Genomic DNA, 26597 nt, shown 5'->3' with positions numbered 1-26597 from the left:
GCAGCAACGTTCAGGGAAAGCTGTAAGAAAAATGCCTCTGTTCTTAGAAAATGACAACATCCACAATATATTTTTTTAACTCACAAGTGAACTATTCTATCATTTCTCATCATTGTTCTTAATAAATGGGTAGCTGAGCTGTCAGTAGAATTAGTCATTAGAAGTCCTTAGCTTGGCATCGCCAACAAGAGATTTCTTGTTAAGGGCAGCCTCAAAGTGTGTGTGTGCGCGCGCGCTCACACATGTGGGTCCAATGTATACGTTCAGCTGTGTGCTTCTCCTTGCCTCTTCACACAGAAATTTCTCCCCCCAAATCAGTCCACAATAGCCTGTGCCCATATCTGTCACAGACATTGTGGGAATATAAAGGTGTGTGCAAGAAAAACGGGTCCCAGCCCTCAAGATAGTTATAATTTACTTGGGAACATGAGACATATTCCCATGAAGTCTTCCCAGTGCCAGCAAAATGGATGGCTACCATATTTTTATTAGTAATATGGGGGTGCTAACATCTGCAGATTATTTGCATGAATCACAAAGCCTTAATCAGAACAGGTAAGAAAAAATAAATCCATGCCATTTATTTCAAATATATTAAAATACAATAAATATACAATGAATAACAGAATTTATTTTGAGCATATAATGAGCAGCATACCAGTGCAGCATAGTAAAAAAGATGGGGTGAGATTCTTTTAATGGCCAAAATATCACATAGACTCATAAATTAGGGGAAAGATACGGTTTTGCTATTATTATCCCAGCAATGCCAATGGCAAAGAAGTGCGGCTTTGAGGTTTTTCTCAAACCTCAGATGTATGTTGAGAAAAATCTTCCGGGTGGGGCGTCTGGGTGGTTGAGTCAGTTAAGCTTCTGACTCTTGGTTTCAGCTCAGGTCCTGATCTCAGGGTGGTGAGAGGCTTCAGGCTCACCAAGGAGTCTGCTGAAGATTCTCTCTCTCCTCTCCTTCAGCACCTCCCCTTTTGTCCCCCTCCCAAATAAATAAATAAACCTTAAAAAAAAAAAAAAAAAGCTGCTGGGCTAGATAGGCAGGATTCTAGTGATCCGGGTTTGGGCCCTAATTCCTCCACAATCATATCCTCTCTTGCCCTGATTGTCTACCTGTACTAAATGAGGTCTGAACTACATGATGGTCAATATTCTTCTAATGAATATTCCATTCCTTGATAAATATAACCAGGTTCCATCTCCTATATATCTGCCCTCTACATTCCATTAAATTACAATGTATAACATTAAACTATTTGTGAATCTATTATTTTAATTTTTTGTGCTTACATACTGACTTCTTTATGGCAACTGGCTAGCAAAGCAAAATCTTAATTCATATTGCTAAAATTTAGCACTAAATAGTCATCAGTTTTATATTATCTAGTTCTAATAATCTACCCAGATTAATGTGGCATCTTGTTCAATATTGGTATAATAAGTTTTGGTTAGCTACAATTTAAAATGGCGAAGCTCAGATCAAACAGTTATGTATTCATTGTTTTTAGCTGGCTTAAAATTGGCTTAGCTACATAGCAACCGAGAATAAGGAAATATTTAATTTCTCTTTTTATGATAATCCAGTGACAACATCTAAGTATGACTTTGGTATAAAAAGGCTACATAAACATCCTTTCATCTGGTAAGTCTCATTAAACCCACGGCAAAAATTAAGAGCAGAAGAAGATAAATATGGGTTGTAGTATCAAACTATTTCTATTACCATTTTTTATGTTAGAAATATTCTTGTTTGGACATCTGAATGTTAGGACAATTATCACCTAGTAATAGCGGTGAATTCAAGTAAAATCAACTCCAATAAAATGCTAAACAATACAAGCTCTCCTCATTCTGAAACACTGTGTTGAATCATTTCAGTGAAGAGATAAAAGAAATCCAAAATGGAAAAAAGAAAACATGCTCAAGGATCCATGAAGCTGTATGATAAGGTGAATAATAGAAACAAAAATAAATCAGGGAATTGAGAAATATGCTGGAAAAGTTTTTCACATACTATCCTTGCTTGTATCTAGCTCCATTATACAGTTTAAAATTTGGCCAAAATTTTTAAGTATTTGTTAAACAGTTCCCGCGTGTGACATATGTTTCCAGGATACTTCTGACATTGATATGAGAGATTATAAAACATTTAGAAATGAAAATGTTGCTCTCCAACAAAAAACACTGTAACTTCCAAGCTTCTTCTGAATTCATAAGATGGAGAAACATTTGGAAAATAGTACCTTTCAGTTTTAAAATGTTCAAATAATATACTTTAAAACAAACACAAAAAGTGTAATCGTTCAAGACAAGGAGGAGACAAGCCTAAATAAAATAAGATCCTAAAATTTATTCTAGGAGTTATTACTTTTCCTTTGAAGTCTCAATTCTATTTACTCCATTCTAAGGAAATTCTTTCCTCCCTTCAGCTGGGAAGGATAATTTCTACCCTACCAGCACGATGACAGTACCACTGTAGGGCTCTCCCAGCAAGCAACACATGATGAATAGGAAGTAGTGTCAACTCTTTCTACCAAACATGTATGCAAGAATCGATTTGCAATGCATTAATTGAGGAACTCGGCAGAGAGGCTTCTACTGTATCTAGCGGATCTAAACTTGAGCTCATGGTAACACTGCACGAAGCTATGGTAGATAAAAGTGATCGGTAATGCCAAGAGAACAATCCCACTGACAACACAGACTCCTCCAAGAATTCTCCCAGGCATGGTGATAGGATACATATCTCCATAGCCAACTGTAGTCATAGAGATAATCACCCACCAGCAGGCAGCGGGGATGCTGGCGAAGTCCTTGTTGGATGTTTCCAGGTCCAACCCATGTTCAAGAAGCTGAGAAAGTGCACTAAAGATTGCCATGGCAACACAAATGAAGACGAGTAACATAACCATCTCTCGGTAACATCGCTTGAGAGTCAGACCAAGTGTCTGGAGACCAATGAAGTGACGGGCAAGCTTAATCACCCAAAAAATCCTCATCATTCTAAGCACCCTCAAGGTGACTCCAGCCCTCTGGAGTTGAGAGTTCTCACCCGTAAACACGGTCATTAACACGGAGATGTAATACGGCGTGATCGCCAGTAAATCAATGATGTTCAGGGGTCTCTTGACAAACTCACACTTGTTTTTGGAGACGATGAACCTCACAATGCACTCCGCCGTGAACCAGCCTATGCAGATAGCTTCAATTATCCTGTCAAGAGAACAAAGGAAGCATTGATCATTTTATTTTTAAGCATTTTAATAGCTCTTAGATATCTTCAGATAGTACTACACCGACAAACGACTTCAGTTACTTTTTCCAGAAAACACAAAGAACAGACAGCATTACCAACATCATCAGACCCACCAGGACACGACAGAACCACACACGTTACAGTGCAGAGGAAAACTGAACTTGGTCAAGTTTCTATTTATAGACTGCAGGTAATAACTAAATATGGGTTTTTTTTGTTTTTTGGTTTTTTTTTTTTTTTGCCTGTCACTTGTCTTTTAAAAAAATGACCTCTTATTGGGGGTCTTAAAACGACCTTCTCCGAAGCTAGCCACCATGTGAAACGTTACTGACTCTGCGAGCACAGCGGTTCTCTGCTGCGATGCCATTATGAGGTGGGTCAGAATGACTATTCTGACAAAGGGTGGACACAGCCAAGCTTTCGATGATTTATTTCTTGGTAAATAAGCATAAACTCAAGATCATTTCCTAACATGCTACACTGCTTTCCTTTCCTGTGGGCCCGTGTGGGAAACACGGAAGTCAAGCCAGATTTCAGGGTTTGGCAGAAGCATCAGGTCATGACCACCCTCATCACAAGGGTCATCGTGGAAGGAAAGGCTGAGGGCGCCTGGGCTGAAATAATCACTAGGTTCTTCCCCAAGGACCCAACTGGCGGGTTGGTTTTTCCATAGCTATTTTTATGTGACATGTATTTTAAAATATAAGGCCACATTTTACCTAGAGCAGTATTTACCAACCTTTCCACATCACTGCATGCATTGAAAATAAGAATATTTACAGAGCCCACTGGCAGTAAGGGTAGTATTCTTGACATTGAAGACACCGACCCCGGGGGGCTCTGGTTCCCTTGGCCCTTGCCTGTGTGCCCCAAGGCTGAGGAAATTAAATCTTAGCACACGGTCTTGGAAGCCTTGATGTATATAAAGCCCTGAATAAATAAATTGAACCGCGTTCTCCTACTATAGCGTTGGCAGAGCTGTAAAGGTTAATTTCATTTATTTACAAAAACAGGTAGTACATTCACATGGTATCAATTTAAAAGGTGAAAAAAGAAGAGTAGAGAAAAATAATTCTCTCTCTTGCCCCATTCCCCAGTTCCTGGGCCACAATCCTTTCAGAGGCTCTAGGGAAGAATCCACTCCTTGCCTCTTCCATCTTCCGGTGGCTGTGGGCATTCTTTGGCTTGTTGTGGTATCACTCCAGTCTCTGCCTCCTCCTCTTCTGTCACAGTGTCACACCCCTCTGTGTCCTCCTTTTGAGTATACATGTGACAGCACTTAGGGCCCCCTCAACTAAGCCGGGATAACTCCCATCTCAAGATCCTTAATTTAATCACATCTGCAAAACCCCTTCTGCCATATAAGGAATACCAGTTGGTTCTGGGTATTAGGACCTGAAATGTTTGGGGTAAAAGGGAGGAATATCTGTCGGCCTACCACATAAAGTTACCACACCAAGTGAGCAGATGAAGTCACAGCTGCCCCCACTATTTCTCTACTGTATTATCTGCTGCTCTGCTCATGAATCCCATTACCCTGTGGTTGCGGCAGCTGCCCTGTCCCCACCAGGCCATCAGTAAAAGCTGCTACCATGATGGCCTCTTTGAACCTGGAGGCTTAGGAAAGTGGGTGGGTAAAGAAACTTGGTAGACCTAATGAATAGGAAGCTGTGGGGTGCATGGGTGGCTCAGTGGGTTAAAGCCTCTGCCTCCAGCTCAGGTTATGATCTCAGGGTCCTGGGATCAAGCCCCACATCAGGCTCTCTGCTCAACAGGGAGCCCGCTTCCCCCTTTCTCTCTGCCTGCCTCTCTGCCTACTTGTGTGTGATCTCTGTCAAATAAATAAATAAAATCTTAAAAAAAAAAAAAAAAAGAATAGGAAGCTGCATTTTTTTTTCAATATATAGTTTTAACAAATAGAGTACCACATATGACTTCTTATCAGGAATGCTCATCAAATATTCCATGGATTCCCCCATATTTCCAGCCCCCCTGCAGGTAGCTAGGATCATATGACCAGTTTAGACCAATGAGCCATGAGCGAAATGACTCTATCACTTCCAGGCACTAGCACAGAAGGGTGAATGCCAAGTCTCTTCCCGGCCATGGCAACCTGGAAGGCATGTGTCCTAAGTGGCTCCAAGATGGTTGGGGCCCCTACGAGCCCAAGGGCCTGGGTGTCCGGATAGAGAAAGACAGACAGTCCCCATCCTGACAGGACATGTGGGCAACAAACACATCTTTGGTGGATTCAGCTGCTGAGATCTCTAAACCGGATGTTTTCCTAGGGAATAACCTGGTACATATGGTAAGCCGTGCGACGCACGTTCAAGAGGGATTGCAGTAGCACACACTGGGGATGGTCACCACTTTCTTTGTGGTTAAGACGCACCAGTTCTCCAACTGGAGTGCTGAGTCTCTTCCCCAGCCAGACGGGAGCGAGAGCGCTGTGCCCAACCCAGACCCACTGCCTGCTGCCCCGGCCGCAAGCTCACACTGGCCTTCGAAGGGCTCTCCCAGCAACAAAACCCTAAGATTCTATTAAATGAAGAAGAGCAAAAATTCTAACGGTGCCAAAAATACCAGAACATGTTCTAATTATTTCCACCAGCAGCCAAAGTTGTTCAGATTAAAAAGGAAGAAATCCAAAGGGTGCAGAATAATCCCCCAGTAAGGGAATTTCACAGAGGTGAACTCCTCTGTAATGAGGCCCTCTGGGCTCTTCCTGCCCCACCCCCAAGTCAGATGCAGTTTATCCAGAATTCCATGCCAAGGGGATGAATCAGTGAGACACCCCAGGCATCCCTCTTTCACCTAGGACGATGCCAAGGCAGTCTCCCAACAACAAACACGACGAAGCCTGCCAAAACGCCCCATGTTTCCAAATGGCACTCTCACCAAAGCCACCACTGACAACTGCTAGAAAACCGAGGTCTGTTTTACTCAGGGCTGGAGCCAACAGTCGGGCACTCCCCAAGGTTATGTCTATCAAAAACAAACAGGAAAAAAGAACCAAAGATACTGATGGACACCATAGTCCTTGGAAGACCATTTTGATTTCGAGGCCTAAACACAGAAGTTCATGAATTCGTGGCTAATAAAAATAGTTACCACTTACTTAAGTGTTTCCGTTGGGCACTGTGTGAAGCACTTTACAGACATCATTCCATTTAGTCCTTTCCTAGAACTCTATGAAGTGTTTATTTCCTGATATCCCCATTTTCCAGATGATGGAACTGAGGCTAGGAAGTTAAACAAATTTGCCAAGGTCACACAACTGAGAGACTGCAGGGGCACATATAACGAAACCCAGGTCTCTTGGGCTTTGAAGCTCTACGGAACATCTGAAAATGCTGAAGATTTTTATGGCAAAGTTCGCTGTGAATGTTAAGTGACAGATGTCAATCTTGTGGTCTCCATGGTTGATATATTTGAGCAGCATTTTTCCAACTCTCAGTTCTTAACCCATTAATGGATCGAATCTGACATTCGTTTCAGAAATTGGAATTGAAAATATCAGAATGCAAAGGATAGTTTTACGAAACTTCTGTTTCGGTTACATAGAATTGTACCTTGAGGTATGATGTAAAATGCACTCCTTCCTGCAGGTACTGAAGACCACCACAATTACCGGCTCCCATAGGTCACTGGATAGATCCCCCGTGATAGAAGGCACATGCAGGAATGACGCAGAGGTTTCCAGAGGCTCCAAAAGGGGAGCAGATGCTTTTAGTACTAACCAGTTGTACTCCCACCCAGACAAAGGCTAGACAGAACACAAGAGGCCAGTAACTATGCTGTGTGAGGTCAAAGTGAGTCTCCCTCTGTGTACTATCTTCTCATCTTTTTCCATCAACATTTTATTAAGAAAATTTCAAACATGGAACAAATTCATTTACATTTATATTCTATACTTGTTTATCACCTATTCACCTATCTACCCATCTATTAATCTTTTCTTTAGAGGGAAATGCACTTCTCTATAAAAACTTCGAAGTGCATATAATTAACTAAAGTTCAATATTTGTTTCATTTTTTTCTTTTTTCTTTTAAGATTTTATTTATTTATTTATTTTACAGAGAAAGAGAGAGAGAGAGAGTGCATGCATGCATGCGAGTGGGGGTAAGGGCAGAGTGTGGAGTCCAACACAGGGCTTGATCCCACAACCCTGAGATCATGACCTGAGCCAAAACCAAGAGTCAATGCTTAATTGACGGAGCCACCCAGACGCCCCAATCTATCTTTTTTTTTTTTTAAGAACAAAGTGTACTTTCTTCTAAAAACTTCAAAGTGCATATCATTAACTAGAGTTCAATATTTGTTTCGTTTTTTTCTTTTGATGTAAATTTTGCATGCCGTGAAATACACAAATCTTAAGTGTGCATTCACTGAGTTTTGACAAAGGCATAACCTCTATCGTCCAAACTCCTATCAAGATATACAGCATTTAGGGCACCTGGGTGGCTCAGTCAGCTGGGCAGCTGCCTTCGGCTCGGCTCATGATCCCAGGGTCCTGGGATTGAGACCCACATCAACCTCCCTGCTTGGCAGGGAGTCTCTTTCCCCCTCTCTCTCTGCCTGCTGCTCTCCTTCCTTGTGCTCTCTCTCTCTCTCAATCTCTGTCAAATAATATATAAAATCTTAAAAAAAAAAAAAAATATATATATATATATAGCACTCACATCACCCCAGAGAGTTCCCCACCTTATTTTTGCTATCACCTTCTCTCACTTCCCAGACCCATCAGACACTTAGCAAGTGCTCAACAGATGTTTGTCCAGGACAGTGTAAATGACTTTGAAAGAACTCAAGGGCCCCAGATGTCCACTCCACAGCCACAGTAAGTTTTTAGGTTATTCTGGGACCTTCAAGGAATTACCAAAGCATATCATCCAAAGGGTGTTGAATTGAGCTAGATCCTTTTCTTATACCATATACAAAAATTAACTCAAAATAAATTACAGACCTCAAACTATAAAACTCTTTGAAGAAAACACAGGGAAAAAACTTTGTGACACTGGCCTTGGCAGTGATTTCTTGGATATGACATCCAAAGCAAAAACAGACAAATGGGCTACATCAAACTCAAACACTTCTGTGCATCAAAGGATACAATTTCTGAGCAGAATGAAAAGGCAATCTACAGGGCACCTGGGTGGCCCAGTTGGTTGATCCACCAGCTCTTTGTTTCTGCTCTGGTCTGATCTCAGAGCAGTGAGAATGGGCCTGACATTGGGCTCCGCGCTAAGTGCAGAGTCTGCTTGGGTTTCTCTCCCCCTCTGCCCCTCCCCACCACCCAACCCCCTGTGCTCTTTGCTCTCTCTCTCAAATTAATAAATAGATCTTTTTAAAAAATTATGTTCCTTTTCTTTTTAGGATTTTTTATTTACTTTTATTTATCTGTCAGAGAGAGAGAGAGAGCACAAGCAGGAGGAGCAGTAGGCAGAGGAAGAAGCAGGCTCCCCAATGGGCAAGGAGCCCGATGCGGGACTGTGTGCCAGGACCCTGGGATCATCACCTGAGCCGAAGACAGATGCCTAACTGACTGAGCCACCTAGGTGACTCTAAAAAAATCTTTAAATCTCTCCAAGCTCAGTGTGGGTCTGCTTGAGATTCTTTCTCCCTCTCCTTCTGCCCTTCGCACTTGTGCACTTTCTCTCTCTACAATAAATAAATCTTTAAAAAAATTTTAGGGGCACCTGGGTGATTCAGTAATTGGGCAGCTGCCTTCGGCTCAGGTCATGATCCTAGGGTCCTGGGATCAAGCCCCACATTGGGCTCCTTGCTCGGCAGAGAGCTTGCTTCTCCCTCTCCATCTCCCCCGGCTTGTGTTCCCTCTCTCATGGTCTCTCTCTCTTGTCAAATAAATAAATAAAATCTTTTAATTTTTGTTTTAATGGTTAAAGTGGTAAAATTTATATATTTTTTTAATCAGAAAAGGCAATCCACTGAAAGGGAGATGTTATTTGCAAGTCACATATCTGATAAAGTTTCAACATCCAAGACATAGGAAGAATTCCTAAAACTCAACAACAACAAAAAAAACTAATAATTTGGGGCGCCTGGGTGGCTCAGTGGGTTAAAGCCTCTGCCTTCGGCTCAGGTCATGATCCCAGGGTCCTGGGACTGAGCCCCACTTCAGGCTCTCTACTCGACGGGAAGCCTGCTTCCTCCTCTCTCTCTGCCTATCTCCTCTGCCTACTTGTAATCTCTGTCTGTCAAATAAATAAATAAAAATCTTTTTTAAAAAAATCAAATAATTTAAAAATTAGCAAAGGGCTTGATAAACATTTCTCAAAAATTATATACGGGACGCCTGGGTGGCTCAGTGGGTTAAGCCGCTGCCTTCGGCTCGGGTCATGATCTCAGGGTCCTGGGATCGAGTCCTGCATCGGGCTCTCTGCTCAGCAGGGAGCCTGCTTCCTCCTCTCTCTCTGCCTGCCTCTCTGCCTACTTGTGATCTCTCTCTGTCAAATAAATAAATAAATCTTTAAAAAAAAAAATTATATACAATGGCCAACAAGCATATGAAAAGATGCTCAACATCACTAATCATCTAAGAAATGCACATCAAAACCATGATGATGTATCCCCATACCTAGTAGGATGACTATTATTAAAAAACACAAAATAACAAGTTTTGGTGGGGGTATGGTGAAATTGGACCCTTTGGCACTGCTGGTGAAATTACAAATTGGTGCAGCCATGAAGGAAATAATTATTGTGGGGGGGGGGACCTCAAAAAAATTAGCAACAGAACTACCACCTGATCTAGCAATCTTGCTTCAGGGTACATATCCAAAGAATTGAAAGCAGGGTCTAGAAGTGATATTTGCACACCTGTATTCATAGCAACTCTATTCATAACAGCCAAGAGATGGAAGCAGCCCAAAGGTCCATCGACAATGAATGAATAAACAAATGTGGTATATACATACGATGGAGTATTATTCAGCCTTACAAAGGAAGGAAATCTGTCACATGCTACAAAATGGATGAACCTTGAGGACATTATGCTAAGTTAAATAATCCAGCCATAAAAAGACAAATACTGTATGATTTCACTTTTATGAGATAATCTAAAGTAATCAGATTCATAGAAATGGAAAGTAAAATGGTGGTTACCAGGGGCTAGCAGGGGAGGAGAAAGAGGAGTTGTTTAATAGGCATAGAGTTTCAGATTTGTAGAATGAAAATATTCTGCAAATCCATTTCATGATGATGTGAATATACCTATAATGTTACTGAAGTATACCCTTAAAATTTGTTAAAATGGGGTGGAGTCACCTGTGTGGCACACTTGGTTGGAAATCCTACTTTGGGTTTTGTCTCAGGTCATGATCTCTGGGTCTAGGGATCAGCCCTAGTTTGGGGTCTGTGCTTAGCGAGGGGTCTGCTTGAGACCCTCTCTCCCTTTCCTTCTGCCCCTCCCACTCATGTGCACGGTCTCTCTTCCTTTCTACAATAAATAAATAAATATTTTTTAAAAATTGTAAATGGCTAAAATGGTAAATTATATGTTTTTCTTTTATCAGAATAAAAATAAATAAATAAATAAATAAGGCTGTGGTGGGATTCAAACCCACCAAAGACTAGAGCCTTAATCCAGAGCCTTAGACCACTGGGCCATGCTGGCACAAGGAAAAAAAATGGTGCTAACCTCGTCATTAATTAACTAAGTGACATATTCTGCCTTACTTCAAAAAGATTTAAAGTTGGAGGCCCTGGGTGGCTCAGATGGTTAAGCATCAGCCTTCAGCTCAGGTCATGATCCCAGGGTCCTGGGATTGAGCCCTACATTGGGCTCCCTGCTCAGCAGGAAACCTGCTTTCCTTCTCCTGCTCCCCCTGCTTGTGTTCCTTATTCCTGGCTCTTGCTCCCTTTCTGTCAAATAAATAAATAAAATCTTTTAAAAAAAAAAAAAGGATTTAAAGTCAATTGTTCTTAGGACTTGCACCAAGCAGAATCTGATTCAATTTTGGTACAACAGGGATAATTAAAAAATAAAAATATAAAAACAAAGATTGAATATTTTTACTGGATAGTTGATTTAATGAAGATAAATGAACTACATAAACATACAACAGAACAGAACATCTGAAATAGTTACTAAATGCATGTTATACATTTTATACATGTAAATACATTTGTATATATATACATACACATATATATATGCAATTATAACCAAACTTTATTAAAAATAAGTAGAATATCATAATGTATAATAATATAGCTTATGGGCACCTGAGTGGCTCAGTCAGTTAAGGGTCCTACTCTTGATTTTGGCTCAGTCATGATCTCAGGGTCATGAGATCGAGCCCCACATGGGGCTCTGCGCTGGGCCTGGAGCCTGCATAATATTCTCTCTCCCTCTCCCTCTGCCCTATCCCACCCTCTTCCTCTCCAAAAAATTTTAAAATAATAATAAAATTAAATGAAAAAGAATATGACATAAGAAAACGCTATATTAATTCAAATCCCAATAACTATTTCCTATTAAATTATCTTTAAAATTTGTTTCCTATTCTATTTCTTCCAGTTTTGTTGTGATGTGATTGATATAACATTGTATTAGTTTTAGATATACAACACAATGATTTGGTATATAGATATACTGTGATTGCCACAATAAGTTTAGTTAACATTCATCACTTCACTTAGTTATAGATATTTTTTTCTTGTGATGAGAACTTTGAAGATCTACTTATCAGCAACTTTCAAATATACGATACAATATCGTTGACTGTGACCACCATGCTGTACATGACAATCCCGCAGAACTCTTGACCTTGTAACTGGAAGTCTGTACTTTTTGACACCTTCACCCACATTTCTCCCACCCCTGAGCCTGTCCTCGGGCAACCATCAAATTGTTCTCTCAATCTTTGAGTTTGGTTCTTTTTCAATTCCACATATAAGTAAGATTATACAGTATTTATCTTTCCTTGTCTGACCTATTTCACTTAGCAAAGTGCCCTCAAGGTCCATTCATGTTGTTAAAATGGCAAGATTTCCTTCTTTTTATGGATGAATACCATTCCATTATATTCTCCTTATTCACTCATCTGTCAGAGGACATTCACATGGTTTCCAAGTCTTGGCTATTGTAAATAATGCTGCAACAAACATGGAAGTACACTTAAATTTTTTATGTAAGAGCTTTGAATTATCTTTAAATTAGAATAGTATTTTAAAAATTAACTTTATGGGGCGCCTGGGTGGCTCAGTGGGTTAAAGCCTCTGCCTTCGGATCAGGTCATAATCGTGGGGTCCTGGGATCGAGCCCCGCATTGGGCTCTTTGCTCAGCGAGGAGCCTGCTTCCCTTCCTCTCTCTGCCTGCCTCTGCCTACTTGTGGTCTCTGTCTGTCAAATAAATAAATAAAATCTTTTTTTAAAAAATCAACTTTATTATTTTGGTGGGGAAAGAGGAAGATAAATGTGTGTATGTGTGTGTGTAAAGATAGAAGATTGTGATCATCTTTTACCCAAAATAAAAATACTCTGTCCTTTTGTACATGAAACTATAGAGCACAGAAAAAAGACAGCAGGATCCTGAGGCAGACCACCCTTTTCCACTAGCAACTCACTGCAGAACTTTGGATAAGCTATTTAGTCTCTCCTCCTGAATTTTCTTCATTGGTTAAATGGTGACAATAATAATAGAACCCATCTCTCAGGTTGTCATAACAATTAAATGAAATAATATAAAATAATAGTAAGGGCTCAACAGATTGTGGCTATAATTACTGTTGTTACAAACCATCTCTGGGCTCCGAGTCCTCCCTTCACACTCAAAAGGAGATCAGTTCAATGCCTTCCTGAGCAGAAAGAGAAGGCAAGGATGAATGCTACAGCCTTCTATTCTTTCTTCCTTCCAGAATTCTGCCTGTAATCTTATACACTGCTGGCTACAGCATAAATTGGTAAAAACCACTTAAAAGAGTAATTGGCAGGATATATCAAGCTTAATACCATACATCAGACCCAGCCATCCACTGTAAAAATTTATCCCACACACGCACCCTCATATTCACACAAGAACTGCACAATGAGATCCACTGCTTGTACTACGCAAGGATAAAAAAAGAGACACGTCTATGCATAGGAGATTGATTATATAAATGCATTTCCCTGGGCGCCTGGGTGGCTCAGTGGGTTAAGCCGCTGCCTTCGGCTCAGGTCATGATCTCAGGGTCCTGGGATCGAGTCCCGCATCGGGCTCTCTGCTCAGCAGGGAGCCTGCTTCCCCCTCTCTCTCTCTGCCTGCCTCTCCATCTACTTGTGATTTCTCTCTGTCAAATAAACAAATAAAATCTTTAAAAAAATAAAATAAAATAAAAATAAATGCATTTCCCAAAGTTATTAGGTTGAATCATATGAAATTTATATCGGCAACTTGAGGACTCTACCTTATACCCTGCGGGCAAAAAAAGGAATCAGGTGCATTACTGTGTTTTGAGGTGAAACATTCTTCAAGACATACAGGCGCAGAATGGTACGTAAATTACGTGGTGATTATGTGAACGTGCGTATGCACACACATGTTCTGGAAGAATACTCTAGAAACCGCAAACACTGGCTGCTGCCTCGAGGGATGGAGCCTGTGCAGGATGGAAACTCACTTTTTACTTCATTCCCTTTTGTATCGTTAAATGCTTTACCACGTGCGCATGTTATTTGCCCAGTTTAATAACAAATTTAAGAAGAAGTAAAAAAGCGTGCCCGGAGAGAAGAGCAATCAGCATGATGGAGTTGTCAGCAGTGTGACTCGTCCAGCATGACCCCAGAAATGCCACAAAAGGAGAAGTCACACCGTTCCTACCCCAGGCTTTCAGGCGTGAATGTATAAGGCATTTCCAATCACATTTCTAACAGGCACAGGCAGTCTAAGAATACACAGCGGGATAAGAATTCTCCAACATGCTGCACATCAATGTCACCACATTACCTGGAGTGTCTTTTCTGTCCTTACAAGAGTTTTCTCCCTAACAGTAAGCTGAGTAGGAAAAATAGCAGAATTTTTAAAACAAATCTTGATTTTTTCCCTGTGCACTTTAATTACCTTCAAAAATAAAATTTGTCTCATTCCTATCTTTTTATCTTCCAACCTAGATCAATAACAAGAATAAAGACAAGCAGATTATGTACCCACTCAGGTACCAAGCATCTTTCTCTAAATTTACGTGTATTCATTCATTTAATTCTCACAACTAAATGCAATAGGTTTTGTTATTTTCACCACTCATGACAGAGGAAACTGAAGTAAAGACAAGTGGTTTGCTCATGCCCCACAGCTCACAAACAGCAGATTAGTAATACATACTCATTGGTTATGTACTACATTGAATCCTGGCTGGGATTTATGTATTTCCTTATTGCTGTAATCAACATATGCTTGTTATTTTATTTTATTTTTTTACTTTATTTATTTGAGAGAGAGAGAGAGAGCACAGAGGGAGAGTGAAAGAGAGAAAGAGCAGGCTCTCCACTTAGCAGGGAGCCCGATGTGGGGCTCAAACCCAGGATCCTGGGATCATGAGCTAAGCCGAAGGCAGATGCTTAACCAACTGAGCCACCCAGGCACCCCTACACTTGTTATTTTATGTTCCCCACTTCACACTATGTGTTTACTCATGCCTGTGTTTGGATGGCCATTTCTTTAGAATACTGGCAGGAGAAGGACAGTGATAAATAGAAAGGCCAGTGGGAGTTGAGGATTGGCTATGTGGGACTAGGCTCCCTACTTGGATTTTTAAGGGGCTGCTGTAATTCTGCTGGATCTCTTGCCCTCTGCCACCTACTCGCCACGTAGCAGACAGGAGCACGTGGTTCTCTCCCTGCCTGGGTAAAACACCTCCTAGCTGCAGAGCACAGTTTCTCAATGTCGTCTCTCTGTCCTGTTTTACCAAGGCAGGTACCAGATCCACGTTCTCTCTTTAAAGATAAAGACAGACCAGTGACCTTCTGCAAAGAACAACCAAGCTCTTGACTATATAAGCAAGGACTCCAAGGACCACAGCACCTGCTCTGCTAGGAGGGGGGGGGGGGGGTGATTCATCTTACATAAATCTCCATCAAACTTCAGAGTGTGTTTCCATGAAAAATCACAGGCAATTACTACAAATAATCCTTCCCTTCTCCTTTAGGCATAATAACCAGTTCATCTTCAAGCCAAATACATGAGTTACATGCACTATGGTAGAACCTGAGGTGGTATGTACCTTACTAGGAAATCTGTCCTACTAGTGAGAGTTAATAAAGCTGGATTCTAAAACCTAAGAAATGGTTATAATACTTTTAAGATTTTATTTATTTATTTGACAGATATCACAAGTAGGCAGAGAGGCAGACAGAGAGAGAGGAGGAAGCAGGCTCCCTGCTGAGCAGAGAGCCCAATGTGGGGCTCGATCCCAGGACCCTGAGATCGTGACCTGAGCCGAAGGCAGAGGCTTAACCCACTGAGCCACTGAGGCGCCCCTGGTTATAATACTTTGGCAATGTGGCAGTGTGTGTGTGTGTGTTTAACGTTTGAGATGAAGAGCTGAGACCCATTCAACATGCAAAAGAAGGGGCACCTGGGTGGCTCAGTGGGTTAAGGCTCTGACTTCGGCTCAGGTCATGATCTCAGGGTCCTGGGATCGAGCCCCACATCAGGCTCTCTGCTCGCTGGGGAGCCTGCTTCCGCCTCTCTCTGCTGCTGCTGCTCTGCCTGCTTGTGATCTCTCTCTCTCTCCCTGTCAAATAAATAAATAAAATCTTAAAAAAAAAAAACAAAACATGCAAAAGAAGACAGAATGGTATTATGAACACCCAAATATCCAGCCCCATCAGCCATCAGTTCATAGCTAATTCCTACACACACACGCGTGCGTGCGCGTACACACACACGCGCGCGCGCGGGTGCAACCATATCCTTCCTCAGGTATTATTTTGAAGTAAGTCCCAAAACCCTTTCTTGATGGTGAACCAGATATTCATGAAGAGAGTTGGGAAATGTCCCTGGCTTTGGTCTGAGTCTCCTTAGGTCAGTACTAGCCAGGGCAAGCCAATGTCCTGAAGTAAGGCTGGGATGGAAATCTATTACTTAGCTGGGGTTCTAAGCCCATGGAGTACGTTAGTTCATTCATCATGCAATAAGGCTAATGAGTACCTACTGTATACCAGACTATAGAGCCACAGAGAGGTCTAAAAAGATGAATTACAAACAGCACTTAACTGTAGTTTAAGGTGTTATCACTGGAGGAAGCCGAATGAAGGAGACACTGGAACTCTCTATCCTCTTTCTGCAACCTCTTGTGAGTATAAAACTATTTCAAAATAAAACTTTTTTTTTTTTTTAAGATATAATTTGGGGGTCGGGGTGCCTGAGTGGCTCAGTGGGTTAAGCCGCTGCCTTCAGCTCAGGTCATGATCCCAGAGTCCTGGGGTCGAGCCCCACATCGGGCTGTCTGCTCTGCAGGGAGCCTGCTTCCTCTTCTCTCTCTCTCTCTGCCTGCCTCTCTGCCTACTTGTGATCTCTATCTGTCAAATAAATAAATAAAATCTTTAAAAATATATATATGTATTTTAAAAAAAAAAGATATAATTTGGGGGATGGATGGCTGGCTCAGTCAGTAGAGCATACAACTCTTGACCTCAGGGTCATGATTCAAGCCCCATGTTGGGCTCAGAGAGTAATTAAAAAAAAAAAAAAAGAGATAAAATTTCAAGCTTCCAGCTTCTAGGTTTGTGAAATCATGGAGATCTGGGAAGAATGGTGCTCCTGGAGAGGGCAGGGAAGCTCCACCTCCTTTCTCCATACCTTGCCCTATGTATTTCTTCATTTGGCTGTCGATTTGTATCCTTTATCATATTCTTTAAAAAACTGCTAAATGGAAGAAGGAGGAGAAAGAAAGACTATAACTTAGCCCCTCCAAAATTTAAAACTTAGTGAAAAGGTAAGACATCCCCTCTCCAACAACAATCTACCCACATATACTCAGATATAAAACGCAGAAAGTGACAAATGCTGTAATCAACATGCATGAAGTTCAGAAGAAGGTAAGATTTCCTTCACCTGGGGGGATTAAGGAAGGCTTCTTTGAAAAAGTGGCGATTTAGGGGCGCCTAGGTGGTTTAGTCAGTGGGGGTCAGCCCTTGACTCAGTTCTTGATCCCAAGGTCCTGGGATAAGTCCCACATTGGGCTCCTTGCTCAGTAGGGAGCCTGCTTCTCCAACTCCCCCTGCTCCTGCCCCTCCTGCTGCTATGTTCTCTCTCTCAAATAAATGAATAAAATCTTAAAAACAAAAAAAGTGGCAATTTAGTTTGTCATGGGAAGACCAGCACAAGCAAAGATAGTAAAGTATTGGGTAAATTTGGAGATGTGAAAGCAGCTACACTTCAGAAGCCTTTTTTTTTTTTTTTTTAAACCTAATGGAAGCAGCAGGTGTTAAAGACAGAAGTTTATTTGATGGCAATGATCACAGGTGCCATTTAAAAAATGACTGGGAGGTTGGTGCTTTAAATATATCAGGTCATATTTATAAGTACATACAGACCCAGAAAAGGAGCCAGGTGATCAAATTATTAACAGTGGTTATCCCAAAAGAATGAGGGAGACTGGCAGACAGAGGATTGTAAAGGTAGGAATCCATTTTACCATAAACATCTATGAACAGTTGAGTTTTTCACAACTGGAATGTATTTAAATATTAACCATGTGGCTTCAAAAAACAACTTTGAGGGGTGCCTGGGTGGCTCAGTCATTGGGCATCTGCCTTCAACTCAGGTCATGATCCCAGGATCCTGGGATTGAGCCCTGCATTAGACTCCCTGCTTGGCAGGAGGCCTTCTTCCCCCCTCCCACTTCCCCTGCTTGTGTTCATCTCTCTGTGTGCTCTCTCTGTCAAATGATTAAATAAAATCTTAAAAAAAAAAAAAAAAAGAACTTTGAGCTATATATTGTTATTATTCTTCAGCGCCCATAAATTGGTTATCACTGTTGCATTATCCCTATCTTATAGTTGAGGAAACAAGCTCCAGGCTAAGTCGGTGGCTAGCTAGGGTGCTGAGCCTGCAACAGGGACATTTCTGCTAGAGGAGAGACTGAAAACAGGAGGTCTGGTTAGAGGACTGCAAAACATTCAAAAGCAAAAATAAAGGCCAAAAGCCAAGTAGTGACAGTAGGAAAAGGAGCAGAGGGGCCAAGTTGGAAAAATCACAGCAAGAAAAGCAACAGGGTGCTCCAGAACAGGAGCCTCACTCGGTTGCAAAGTGAGATGTGCAGTGGGAGGTGGGGGTGACTGTGGGAATTATGGCTGGGTGTGTGTACATTAGTCTCACAGTGAAGCTGGTGAGTTATGAAAGTCAAGTTACTGCAAAGGAAACCCATTAGAGATTTAGCAACAGGTGGATTCATTCATTTAATAAGCATTTCTTAAGAGGTTACTATGTGCCGGGCATGCTGCCAGACCCCTGAGCTGGGAAGAGGCCAAGTGGACTGTGGGAACTTGCATCAGGCAGGAGTTTATGGGATGGCTAGAGGGTGCAAATAGTCAGGAGGCTATGACACAGACAAGACAAATGGAAGGCCCAAACTAGCGAGAGATGACAGGAATTAAATGAAATGACATGATGGGAGATAGATGCCAGAAGCCTCAGCAGAACCCTGCCACTGGCTGGCTATGAGGAGTAGAGAGTCCAGCTATAAGGAGATGAGCAGATGCCCAGTACTCGGCAGGCATTCAGCACTGTCCCAGACCTCCCAGAGAGATGTATGAGGCAGAGGGAACCAGGCTGTCCCTAAATTGAAAGGCAAGTTTCCCTGAAGACAGGGAAAACGCCCAGCAAAATCTCACTACAAGAAATAGCCACTCTGAACCATCTTCCTCATTTTCCTAACAGATGGAAAGACAGAAATCATCTTTCTAGAGTGAAATTAGGTAAAGAATTTCATCAACATCTTGGGCAGCCTGGGTGGCATCAGTTAAGTGTCTGACTCTTGATTTCAGCTCAGGTCACGATCTCAAGGTCCTGGGATCCAACCCCCCAATGGCTCTGTGCTCAGTGGGAAGTCGGCCTGAGGATTCTCTCCCTCTCCCTCTACTTCTGCCCCACTCCCCACTCCAATCTCTCTCTCTCTCTCTCTTTTTTTTTTTTTTTTAAAGAAAGAATTTCATCAATATTTTGCTTAAGTGTTCATGTTCATTGCCTTGTTTTTTTTTTTTTTTTTAAAGATTTTATTTATTTATTTGGGGGAGAGTGCATGTGAGCAGGCTGAGCCCAAGGCGGGGCTTGATCTCGGGACCGAGACCATGACCTGAGACCAAAGCCAAGAGTCCAACATTCAACTGACTGAGCCACCAGGCGCTCCCATGTTCATTACCTTCTAATTGAGGACCTTGGCTCTGGGGTGACTATGAAGAAACCATCGTGCCTTGCAGTGTGAGCTGAGAGGCTCCCCAAGTCAGGGACACTGGGATAGCTTCAGTTCCTCCACTGCTAAGGAATGTATTTTAGAAGACTACCATGCTGTCAGTGGACGTACACATATGAGTGAAGAAACCCAAAATCTGTGGCTCCAAATCTCCTTACTATAAAACTTCCAAGAGATGAGAACATCAGAAATCCAGACCCATCAGCACCTGCCCTCCGGGGCACCTGATTCTCCACTCCAGATGGGCCCCCCTTCATCCAGCAGGCACAGTGATCTCTCCCCACACTTTTACCACAGCCCCAAATAACAAGAGTCCATCCAAATATTACAACAAAATCGATCTCGCCACAAGAATTAATCTGTTCTGTTCCCATTCCATATATAACGACCCAGATGGGTTCTACTCCCTTTTTATTTAATTGTCAATACACTAGTAAAAGGATTAAGAAACAAGAAGCAATATCAAAAGGCCACCTTCTTCAGACAGATCATCTTATAAAAACTGACACCAATTCTTTTCTTTAATGGCATTTTATCATCTTGATGTCAAAACCAGTTTTTACCTACCAAGCCACTCAAAATGAATTTCAAAGGAATGATATTTTCAAAAGTGAGGTATTTCATGGTAATATCATTATTTGCTACTTTCTGACAACAGGTAAATAACAGGTCCAGAGCTCAAGTTGAGTTATTTTTGCTTAATTACTGTGTACCAGGTTCTTACATGCAAACATCAGGACATAAATGATGTTTTGTCACACAAAGCTTCCCACATACACATATAAACAAAAGATGATTTCTGTCTTTATAACCAATTATAGGGCTATTTTAAAATAGGCACAAGTTAGGGGCCCCTGGCTGGCCCAGTCGGTGGAGCACGGGACTCTACATCTCCCGGTTCTAAGTTCGAGCCCCACGTCTGATGCAGAGATTACTTAGAAATATATATATATATGTACAAGTTAGATCTTATTGAAACAACAAATAAGTGTATTTTCTACAGTCAAGGATACAAAACATTTGCAGCACGAAAAGCAGCAATGTTCAACCCCCAGTAATGAGTTACTGACTCCCAACTACCATCAGATAAAAGCTGAATTCCTGATCACACCATGCAAGGCTCCAGATCACGCCACTCACCGCCTTGCACCATCTGTTCCGAGCAATGTGAAATATTCTCATGCCTCTTCCTTTGCACATCTAACCCCCCCCCCCCATCTTGGCTAACAGCTACCAGGCCTTCGAGTCTGAGCTCAAGTATCACCACCCTTGGAGAGCCTTGCCTTCAGTTCCTAGCATGACTGGGTTTCTCCGATGCCCCCTGAAATGGCCAGTGCTTGCTTCTAAGCATAGCACATGGCACACAGTGATGGGATTGTGCATTTATCTATGTTTCCCCAGCTAAGGGTCGGTGGGGGCTGTGCCAGTCTTTAAAAAAATCACTACAGTGCCTAATCGTGAGGTATTCAGCAAAGGTTTGAATAAACAAAAGGTATAATAAATTTCACCATTAGTTAGTTCAGCTGCTTTATGAGGCTCATGAAATATTTAGGACAAAAGGACATATTTGTTGTGATGATATATTAAAAAAAAAAAAAAAGGGCAAAACAAAGATGAGGCACCTGGCTGGATCAGTTAGCATGTGATTCTTGGTCTTGGGGTTGTGAGTTTGAGCACCATGTTTGGTGTGAAGATTACTTAAAGTATTTTTTAATTAAATAAACACAAATTACAAAAACAAAGATAATGTATTACAATCCTTACTGCATGTCACATACAGAAATTAATGAGATGGAGTGTAAAAGCTAAAATGATAAAGATCTTACAAGAAAAATACAGGAATAGAGGCACCTGGTGGCTCAGTTGGTTGAGCGTCTGCCTTCAGCTCGGGACATGATCCCAGAGTCCTGGGATCAAGTCCCATATTGGGCTCCCTGCTTAACAGGGAGTCTGTTTCTCCTTCTGCCCTTCACCCTGCTTGTGCTCTTTCTCTTTCTCAAATAAGTAAATAAAATCTTTAAAAAAATAAAGAAAGAAAGAAAATACAAACATGGGAATAAAAAGGGGGGGGGCGCCTGGGTGGCTCAGTCGTTAAGCATTTGCCTTCCGCTCAGGTCATGATCCTAGGGTCCTGAGATCAAGCCCCGCATCAGTCTATCTGCTCAGAGGGAGGTCTGCTTCTCCTTCTCCCACTCCCCCTGCTTGCGTTCCCTCTCTCGCTGTATCTCTCTCGATCTGTCAAATAAATAAATAAAATCTTTTTTTTAAAAAAAAGAAAAGAGGGGCGCCTGGGTGGCTCAGTGGGTTAAGCCACTGCCTTCGGCTCAGGTCATGATCTCAGGGTCCTGGGATCGAACCCCGCATCGGGCTCTCTGCTCAGCAGGGAGCCTGCTTCCTCCTCTCTCTCTGTCTGCCTCTCTGCCTGCTTGTGATCTCTCTGTCAAATAAATAAAATCTTTAAAAATAAAATAAAATAAAGAAAATAAAAGAAAAGAAAAATACAGACATCATCTTTGGGATTTGGCAGTGGACAAGCTTTTGTATGCAGGACACACAAAGTAGTTAAAAGAAAATACTGACAAGTTAGAGTTCATCAAAATTAAAAATGTTGGAACATTAATCCCCCTCTTATTCATGGGAGTACATTCCAAGGCCCCCAGTGGATGCCTGAAACCAAAGACAGTACCAAACCCTACATATATTGTTTTTTTCCCTCTAAATATATACCTCTGATAAAGTTTAGTTTACAAATCAGGCGCAGTAAGAGATGATTAACAATAAGAAAACGTTTATAATATATTGTAATAGAAGTTATTGATTGTGGTTTCTTGCCCCCTTTCTGTCTCAAGATATTCTACTGTACTGCTCTCACCCTTCTACTTGTGATGCTATGAGACGAGAAAAGGCCTATGTGATGAGATGAAATGAGATGCACGACACAGACACGGTGACATAGTGTTAGGCTACTACCCACTGTCCGATATCAGAAGGAGAATCATCTACTTTTGGACTGTACTTGACTGTGGGTAACTGAAACCGTGGAATGAAAAATTGCAGATGAGGAGGGGTTTACTGTACAACAAAAGACATCACCAAGAAAATGATGAGGAAAGCCAGAAACTAGAGGAAAACACATACAAAACATTTATCTGACAAAGGCCTGGCATCCAGGATGCGTAAAGAACTCCTATAACTCGGGGCGCCTGGGTGGCTCAGTGGGTTAAAGCCTCTGCCTTCGGCTCAGGTCATGACCTCAGGGTCCTGGGATCAAGCCCCGCATCAGGCTCCCTGAGGGAGCCTGCTTCCTCCCCTCCTCTCTCTACCTGCCTCTCTGCCTACTTGTGATCTCTATCTGTCAAATAAATAAATAAAATCTTAAAAAAAAAAAAAAAAAAAAAAAAAAAAAGAACTCCTATAACTCAATAATAAAGACAAAAGACCAATTAAAAAAATAGGTTAAATATTTGAATACTTCACATAATAAAATATATAAATGGCCAATAAGCACATAAAAAAGATGATCAATATTCTCATCATCAGGAAAATGAAAATTAAAACCACAATGAGATATTACTATTTACCCAACAGAATAACTAAAATTAATAAGATCGGTAACACCAAATATTGGCAAGGATATGAAACAATGAAAACTCTTATACATCGTGGGTGGTAATAGGACATGGCACAACAATTCTGGGAGACAGTGCAGCCGTGGCCCAATGCCCTAGATGGACTTCTGAAGGACTAAAACACATGACACAATCAATGAGTTAATGATTTCCTGAAATGAGTTTTCATTAAAGCAAATGTTGTATGACTCAGAAACAGAACAACTGGAAGGCAAAGGGGAAAAGAAAGAATAGAGAAAACAATACAGATCAAAAACACAGAAATGGGCGCCTGGGTGGCTCAGTGGGTTAAGCTGCTGCCTTCAGCTCAGGTCATGATCTCAGGGTCCTGGGATCGAGTCCCGCATCGGGCTCTCTGCTCAGCAGGGAGCCTGCTTCCTCCTCTCTCTCTCTGCCTGCCTCTCTGCCTACTTGTGATTTCTCTCTGTCAAATAAATAAATAAAATCTTTAAAAAAAAAAAAAAAACACAGAAATATAAAGAGTACAAAGATACAAAAAAGAGAAGAACAAAACCAAAAGCTGGTTCCATGAAAAGATTAATTATATCTTGCCTGCAGCAAGATTCAGCAAGAAAGAAAAAAAAAAAAAAAGAAGGCAACAAAAAGCAATGGAGAGTAGTGAACCCAGAGGTCCATATACTCACAGAGATGGGACACATGGCAGACAAGGCTTTCCACATCAGTGGGGTACCTACTGGACTGGTCTACAGTGCTGTGGGAATTGTTATCCACATGAAAAAACAAATTAGATCCCTCACATCATAAATAATTTTAGGTAGATTAAAGACCAAATTTGAAAGATAAAAGTTAAGGTAATTTTTTCTAAATATGTTTTTTAAATTTTAAGAAAATATTGAGAAAATACAAGAATCCTTATGATGTTGAAGATAGTAGATGTTTTCTTAAGAATATTAAACCACATAAACTATAAAGGAATAGATTGATAAATTTATCTATGTTAAATGTACACCTTTTGTACATCAAAACACACTGTAAACAAAGTCAAAGACAAGGTACAGTCAGGAAGAAGATATCTGCGATACACATGACTGAAAGAAATTAGCACCCAGGGCATATAACTAATTATTAAGGAAAAAAAAAAGAGAAGTAGAAAAATGAGCAAAGGATACGAACACGTAGTTCACAAAGAGGAAATGCATATAGCAAAAAATAATATGAAAAGATGCCCAACTTCACTAGTAATCAGGAAAATGCAAATTAACCACCACAACATACCATACACTCCCACTAGAATAGCCAAAATTAGAGACTGACAAGACCTAGTGTTCGTGAGGACACAAAGCAACTGGAATGCTCATACGCTGCTGGTGGGAGTAGAAAATAGTACAACCACTTTGGAAAACAGTTTGTCGGTTATCTTCAAAGTTAAATATACATCTACGCTATGGTCCAACAGCTCATCCAAGGTATTTGTCCAAGAGAGGAAAAGAAGTATGTCCATACAAACTGGTATGTGAATGTCCATACAGATTAATTTATTACCAAAAAAACAAAAAAAAACCCCAAAAAACAAGAAGCAGAGGAGGCTGGCTGGCTCAGTTGGTGGCGCATGTGACTCTTCACCTGAGGTTGTGAGTTCGAGCCCCACCTTTCATGCAGAGATTACTTAAAAATAAAATCTTAAAAAAATTTCAAAAATGAAAACAAGTAGCAGTGTAAATGCCCATCAACTGAAGAGCTGACCAACAAAATGTGGTACATTCATACCATGGAATACAAAAAGGAATGAGCTTTCCTCAGAATATGACCTGGTATGTCACAGGACCAGCAACTCCATTTCCAAGAAATGAAAACACGGGTTCACACAAAAACTTGCATATACAAATGTTCACAGCAGCATTATTCATAAAAGTAAAAAAGTAGAAACAACCCAAATGCTCATCAATTGATAAACAAAATGGGGCACAACCATTCATGCTACAACATGGATGAACCTTGAAGACATTATGCCAAGTGAAAGAAGCCAGACTCAAGAGGCTCCACTGTGGTAAAACAGCATTTATAGGATGTGTCCAGAACTGACAGATCCACAGAGATAGGAAACGGATCAGTGGTTGTCAGGGGATAGGAGGAAGAGGGTAGAAGAGGGTAGAAGGAGGAGTGCCTGCTAACAGGTAGGAGGCTTCTTTCTAGGGTGATGGAATGTTCTGGAACCGTGGTAATGGTTGCACAATACAGTGACTGTGTAGTAAAAAACACCAACTGTACACTTGAAAGCAGTGAACTTTATGTGAATTACATCTAAAAAATTATTTTAAGTAATGAACTACTGATATAAATAACACATGGATGAATGGGTTTAAAAACATTAAGCTGATGGAACGCCTGGATGGCTCAGTGGGCAGAGAATGCCACTCAGTCTCAGGGTGGTGAGTTCAAGCCCCTGTTGGCTGCATATTACTTAAATAAATCAACTTTAAAACAACGACAGTACTATGTTGATGAAAAGAGGCCAGACACAAGAAAGTCAACCTATCCAACTCTAGTCATGTTAAACTCGAAGTACAGTGACAGAAGTCGGTGGCTGCCTAAGGCAATCAGGCAGAAGCAAACTTTTTAGGAGAAAGAAATGTTTTGTATCCTGACTGGGACAGGAAGCACACAGACACATACATTTGTCTAATGTCAGTCAACCTGCGTACTTGAAAATGGATACACTTCATTTTATGTAAGTTATAGCTCAATAAAATTGATTTAAAAAAGAATTAAACATGAGATATTATTTTATACCAATCTGATTAGGGAAAGTTTGGAAGTCTGGCAGCATGTGGATACCACAAGGACTGAGCAAAAAAGACTCTATTCTCTACCAGGAAGGGAATGAATCAGTACAACTACCCTGGAGAGCTAATAACAACATCTAGGTGCATACCTTTCAATATAGCAAGTCCAGACCTAGGTAGACACATTAAAGCAATTCTCCTCTATGTGTACGGAGACATAAACAAAACTATTCATTGCAACACTACAGTAAAGGCTAAATTTCCACCGAGGGAAGAACAAATAAATCCATGCTTGCTACATTACAGTTAAAAAGAAAGGGCTACAGTTATAGATACAGCATGCATGCATCCCGAAAACAAAAAGGTGAGCTAAAAAGGCGAGCTGCAGATTCCACTGATGGTGCCATGTAGAAAAATGGTTTTAAGTATGCAAAACAGGGGCACCTGGGTGGCTCAGTGGGTTAAAGCCTCTGCTTTCGGCTCAGGTCATGATCCCAGGGTCCTGGGATCGAGCCCCACATCGGGCTCTCTGCTCAGCA

At 41.2% G+C, this 26597-nt stretch overlaps 1 protein-coding gene across 2 annotated transcripts in view; it reads right to left on the bottom strand.

The window, feature by feature from the left end:
• Window positions 1-556: 556 nt before the first annotated feature.
• Window positions 557-26597, bottom strand: part of KCNG3 (potassium voltage-gated channel modifier subfamily G member 3) — a 45734-nt gene continuing 19693 nt past the window's right edge. For both annotated transcript variants that reach the window (XM_059188464.1, XM_059188465.1), the window contains exon 2: window positions 557-3222. In XM_059188464.1, the coding sequence (XP_059044447.1) occupies window positions 2577-3222 (646 nt within the window). In that variant the 3' untranslated portion in view covers window positions 557-2576. The remainder of the gene's footprint in view (window positions 3223-26597) is intronic.

Source organism: Mustela lutreola, chromosome 9, assembly GCF_030435805.1.
Source record: "Mustela lutreola isolate mMusLut2 chromosome 9, mMusLut2.pri, whole genome shotgun sequence".
NCBI classification, from domain to species: domain Eukaryota; kingdom Metazoa; phylum Chordata; class Mammalia; order Carnivora; family Mustelidae; genus Mustela; species Mustela lutreola.
Note: the sequence above shows the minus strand (reverse complement) of the source record. Positions and strands in the feature narration are given on the sequence as shown.